This window comes from Mus pahari, chromosome 14 (assembly GCF_900095145.1).
Source record: "Mus pahari chromosome 14, PAHARI_EIJ_v1.1, whole genome shotgun sequence".
NCBI lineage: Eukaryota > Metazoa > Chordata > Mammalia > Rodentia > Muridae > Mus > Mus pahari.
In genome coordinates this window covers 33,643,402-33,649,401 of record NC_034603.1, presented here as the reverse complement: position 1 = coordinate 33,649,401, position 6,000 = coordinate 33,643,402, and the positions used below count along the sequence as shown (strand labels likewise).

Below are 6,000 nucleotides of genomic sequence, written 5' to 3'. Positions count from 1 at the left end.
ATCCTTTCATCTTAGCTCTAAACCAAAAGCAACTTGGGAAGGAATGGGTTTATTTCCCTCACAGTTTCATACAACAGTTCATCATCAAAAGCAGTGAGGGCAGGAACTCAAGCAGGGAAGGAACCTGGATGCAGGAGCTAATGGAGGCAGGCCATGGGGATGAGGAGGAGAGGGCTTGTTTCCTATGGTGTTTCTAAGCCTGCTCTTTTATAGAACCCAGGACCACTAGCATGGGGTGGCCCCACCCATAATGGACTGACTTTCCCCCCATAAATCATTTATTAAAAAAATGCCCTACAGGCTTGCCAATCTTATAGAAGCATTTTCTCAGTTGAGACTTCCCTCCTCTCTGATGACTCTAGCATGTGTCCAGGTGACATAAAGCTAGCCAGAACAGGGATTATGCTAAGCCTGTGACTTGCTTTGGGTCATGTATATCTAATTTTCGCAGTGTTAATTCTTCCAGTCCATGTGCTTGAGAGGTCTTTCTACTTTCTACTATAGTCTTGAGTTTCTTCCCGGCTTTCAAGTTTATCCTTTTGATTAGGGTTATTCATAGGTATTTTATTATTTACTTTTTGAAACTGTGATAAATAAGGTTTTTGTTTTTGTTTTGTTTTTACCCATTTTTTTTCTGGACAAATTTATTGCTGGTATATGGTATATTTGTAGAATACAAAATGCAGTTTATGTCTTAGTTACTTTTTGATTGCTTTGACAAAATACCATGACCAAGGCAACTTACAGAAGAAAGAGTTTTGGGTACCTTATAGTTTCAGAGGGTTAGATTTCATGACCATCGTGGTAGGGAACATGATAACATTCAGGTAGGCGTGAGTATGCCTGAGAGGTAAGAGCTTACATCCTTACCAGCATGCAGCAGGTAGAGAGAGCTAATTGGGAATGGCATGGCCTTTTCAAATCTCAAAGCTCACACCCAGTGACACATCTCCTTTAACAAGGTCACACCTCCTAATCCATCCCAAATAATTCCACCACTGGGGACCAAGTAATCAAATATATGACTATGGAGATTACTCTCATTTGAACAATGGAAGATACTTTACTGTGTTTATCACATCTAGGGTTTTCTGGTGGAGTCTGTAGGGTTTGTTTGTTTGTTTCTTTATTTATTTATTTATTTGTTTGTTTTTTTTGTTTTTGTTTTTTGTTTTTTGTTTTTTTTTTTTTAGACAGGGTTTCTCTGTGTAGCCCTGGCTGTCCTGGAACTCACTCTATAGACCAGGCTGGCCTCGAACTCAGAAATCTGCCTTCCTCTGCCTCCCAGGTGCTGGGATTAAAGGCGTGCACCACCACCGCCCAACTGTAGGGTCTTTTAAAAATAGAATCATTTCAGCTAGGCATGATGGTGCATACCTTTAATCCCAGGACTTGAAAGGCAGAGGCAGGCTGATTTCTGTAAGTTTGGGGCTAAGCTGATCTACAGATTTACTTCCAGGACAGCCAGGACTATAGAGAGACTCTCTTGGGGGATCATGTCCTCTATAAATAAAGATTGTTTTGCTTCTTTTAATTTTCTTTCTTTTCTCTCAGTGTTCAGCTAAGACTTTCAGCATTACATCAAAGGAGAGTGGGCAACCTTCTTTCTTTTCTGATATTAGAGGAAATGCAACCAGTTTCTCTTAATTCACAATAGTTTTGACTAAGTCTGTCATATATGCCCTAGGCTGTGCTCAGCTATGTTGCTTCCAAGTTTAATTTCTTCTGGGCTTTCATCCTGAAGAAATGTTGCACTTGTCAAAAGGTTGTTTACATCTATTGAGATGATCATGTAGTTCTCTCCTTGAGTCTTATTTATATGCAGTATTTCATTGTATGAGGTGCTTGAATGGTAAGCGTCCCCCATAAGCTCAGGCATTTGATACTTTGTCCTCAGTTCTAGCTGGCAACACTGTTCAAAGCGGTTTAGGAGGTAGGGCCTTTCTAGAGGCAGTATGTCACTGGGACAGGCTTTAAAAGTATATAGTCAGACTCTCCTTACAGTAAACTTTCTGCTTCATGCTTGTGCTTAAAGATGTAAGCTCTGGGTTTCCTGCTTCTGCTGCTGCTTACCACCATGCTGGGCTCCCTCTCTGGAACTGTAATTCAGTGGTTATGGGGTTTTATAACAGCAACAGAAAAGTAACTAGTATGTGTAAATATATGTGTGAAACAATCCTTACATTGCTGGACTGAAAACAGCTTGGTGTGGGTTTTTGAATTGGGTTTACAAGTATTGTATTGAAAACATTATGTGTATATATTGGTTTGGTGCAGTTGGAATGACAGCTTTATAGAATGAATTTGCTGTTTCTTCCTTTCTATTTCATCGAACAGTCTGAGGATGCTGGTGGTGGCTCCTCTGAAGAGGCCTGATTGAATTCAATAGTCAGGCTTCCAGTTCTGGGCTTCTCCTTGTTGGGAGATTTTATTACCACAAAGGAAGCCTGGGCTTCCATAAACAGAAGGTGCTAGCCTCCCAGGATCTCAGCATCAGTGCTCTTTCTACCTTTGAGATTACTTTACTTCTGATGGGGGTCTGTAGTTTTCTCTAATAGAAAGCACTAGCAAATCTACTGAAGTGTCATGAAATCAAAATAAAATTGAGTATGTGTTTTGGTGAAGAGTTTTGATTTTCTGTGAGAGCTGTTCTCTGAGAACACTGTAGAAAGAAAATGTAAAGGTACTTTATCATACATATGTTCCCCAGTCGTCTAATGACATAAATGCTCTAGTCATTCATCTCAACGTTCTTCAGTGTGTGCTCATCACATTTGTTACTCAAATATGCTTGTGCTGTGAGGACTGACTTAGTGACAGCGTAAAAGCTGGCGATGACTTGGTAGTAGCTTTCTACTTTGGTCAGTCTCTATACCCTGTTCAGGTGAGCCTGCTGAAGCTCTCACTTTCTCACACCCCTCCTGCTTTCCTCTATTACCTCAGTGTCCAGAAATGGAACTTAAGATACTCTTTTCAGTGTTGTGTACCATTCTGAGTTTAGAGTTCTCCAGTTTTTGTTTTTTTCTATCTGTGTTTATTGAATATTAAAGATATTCCTTGAAATAGGGTGATTCTATTAAATGTCAATATGGCTACAGTAGGTGCTCCTTACCTGCAGGAGGGGCATCCCAACAAATCCAGTAGATACCTGAGACCTCTGATACTACCAATCTATATATGTTTTATTCTTGCATATATACATGTGAAAAAAATTCAACAGAATATTGGGAAAGTAAATGATAATAATTTTACCAATCATAAGGTGTAACAATTCTAATACCTTAGGAATACTTGAAGTGCAGCACTGTAATACTATGGCAGTTACTCTGATAACTGACATGGTTACTGTAGCAACATGACTACATGGGGTGCCTATACCAGGTACTATAGAAAGCGTGTTACATAGGATAAAATGATGACTCACACCCGTGGTGGATGGGGTATGACATCACAGGGTGTCATCACCGATGCACATAAGCAGCAGTTTGACTTATCACTAGAGCACTGTTTGTACTGTTATCAGATCACAGCCACTACAAGAAAGCAGGGACCTCTTCCTGTGTCTTCATGATGAGATTGCTCTCATGCACTGGTTTAATTGTATCGATTTATTGGAGACAAACATAAAAACGAGCAGTTATACATTATTAGACAGTGCTAAGTGTAAGTGTTTCTGCTCTAATGCAAGGGTATCCTGGGACTCAAGCCCAGGAACTACACAGCTCTGAGATGGGACAGCATCCCACAGGAAAGGTATTCCTGAGACAATTGGAGCTCAGGAACCATATAGCTCTGAGATGGGACAGCATTCCACAGGAAGGGCATACTGAGACACAGGAAGGAGCTCAGGAACAATACAGCTCTGAGGATACCTACTCAGCAAAGGTGTTGCAGCTTCCAGGGCAGGCGTCTCCAGCTGAACTGATGAGGACCTTAGGCACCTCAGCCCTGCTCCTTCTTCGCTTCTTTTCTTCTTTGCTTCTTTTCTTCTCAGCTTCTTACAACAAGAAAGTCACTCCAGGCCATAAATCTCATAAAGGAGATTTACTGAAGGGAAGAATCTAGGAGGAGAAAAAGGAGGGGTGATGAATCCAGGGATGGCTGCCCTCTGCTCCTGGTAATGGGCAGCAGGGAATTGGACAAAGGGCAGTGCTTATGTAGGATTTCTGAGGGGCCAGAGCTTTTCAGGGCAGAGATTTCCAGATTGGAGATTGGTTGGACTTAAAGTCCTGGGTTTGGAGAGCTCAGGGATTTGTGTGTTTTCCTGTTCAGGAATTGGTGGGTCTCTTCTTACTTCCTTTCCCCTGCATCATGCCCATGGGTTAGGATGGGAAGTCCTTCCCAGCTTCAGCCAACATTTGCTGTGGCACTATCTCTTTGAGGATGCTCAGGGAGGCGGGAAAGGAGGTGCTGCCATTGTGGACAGCACCTGTGGGACATTTCATGCAGTGGTGTTTCACCAAGGCTGTAGGCTGAGGCAGAAAAGGTGTCGCCAGGAAGGACAAGTGCTCATGAGGTAGGAAAGGTGTGGCCACCATGGACAGCTCCTGTGACAGCTGCAGGCTGAGATGTGGTGGTGCTGCCATTTTGATAGGAGCCACCATTTTTGACAGCTCCTGGGGCAGGGTGGAGTAAAGTGACTCATCTCACTGAGGAGGAGGTTTCTGATCTGAAGAAGATGACATTTGCTATTTGCTTTAAGCTTTCTAATGAGCAGTTTTATTACTTCCTTAAGATAATTTTATAAGCTCTTTTGTCAATGAAAAAGGATGTTCTTCCGTTATTTCCTAATTTTATGTTTGGTTATGGCAGAATTTGAAATTTTTATTAAAGCATATATGTTGACTGTGTAAACTAAGACTGGGTAAAAGAGGGACTGAAGAAATGGCTCAGTTAAAAGCACTGAGTGCTCTTGTAGAGAGGATCCAGGTTCCATTTCTCAGGGGATTTGACACCCTCTCCTGGTGTCCAAGGTTACTGCATTCTCTCACACAGAGACATACTTAAAAAAAAAAAAAAAAAAAAAAAAAAAAAAAAAAAATTAAAAAAAAAAAAAAAGATAGGATTTGACCACATAGTTATGTTTAAGCCCAGATAGGACATCCTTTCCAGGTCCTTAATAATGAATAAAAAAATATTACAAGCTAAAGGTTCAGCAGAGGTTTTACAAATTCTCTGTAAAAGCAGAGGAAGATGTTCTCCATCTGCATCCTGTTTCTGTCCTAAGTAAGGGGAAGATGCTAGAGTTTAATAGCAGGATCTTAGTGGTGATGAGTATCTGTTGTTTTACAGGGCGACTGTTGGATCTGTATGGAGCTCATGTCTACCTCGTTCGATAAGTTTTACAAATATGTATATAGTGTGTTAGATGACGTTATTCCGGAAGAGATCTTAGGCAAAATCACTTTAGCAGTAAGTATTTGGCTTTCACATTGTATAACTCTGTTACTGTTTGCTGGTGTTTGTGAATGCACATGGTTTTGGATTTTTGTTGCCTTCCTGAGAAAATAATTTGTAGTAGGATAAGAGATAAAGTCACGTCTGTGCCATAATTAAAATAATAGATCTGAGGAACATTTTTCAAAACAAGGAAGGTCTGTGAATATTATAGTTTTGTTCTTACTCAAACTGCAAAGAACTATAATAGACTGTTAAGTAAAACTAGGAATGCTATTTTATATTTGTTTCTCCTGTTGTTTTAACTGTGTATAGTTTATATCCCGAAGCTAATCAGAGTGGCAAAAGTTTGTTTTGAAGCTTTTTGACAAGTGTGTTTTGCTGTGGTTTAAGAATGAAGATTGTTCAGTCTAAATCATTTAAAATGTTAACTTGTAATTTTAGTAGCCAGCATTATGATTTGATCAATTTGCATTTACCAGAGTGCCATAGGGGGGAAGAGTTCTCTGAGTACGCGTTATGAATTCACAATCACTTTTCTGTTCTCATCTTTTAGTTGATAAGTTTGTACAACTTTTTTTACAAAAGAATAGATAACTTATT

General features: G+C 40.2%; 1 protein-coding gene across 8 annotated transcripts in view; it reads left to right on the top strand.

Moving 5' to 3' along the window:
• Map2k4 (mitogen-activated protein kinase kinase 4) overlaps positions 1-6,000 on the top strand; it is a 107,323-nt gene that overhangs the window by 76,428 nt on the left and 24,895 nt on the right. For all 8 annotated transcript variants that reach the window (XM_021212277.2, XM_021212278.2, XM_021212275.1 and 5 more), the window contains one exon: positions 5,293-5,412. In XM_021212277.2, the coding sequence (XP_021067936.1) occupies positions 5,293-5,412 (120 nt within the window). The remainder of the gene's footprint in view (positions 1-5,292; positions 5,413-6,000) is intronic.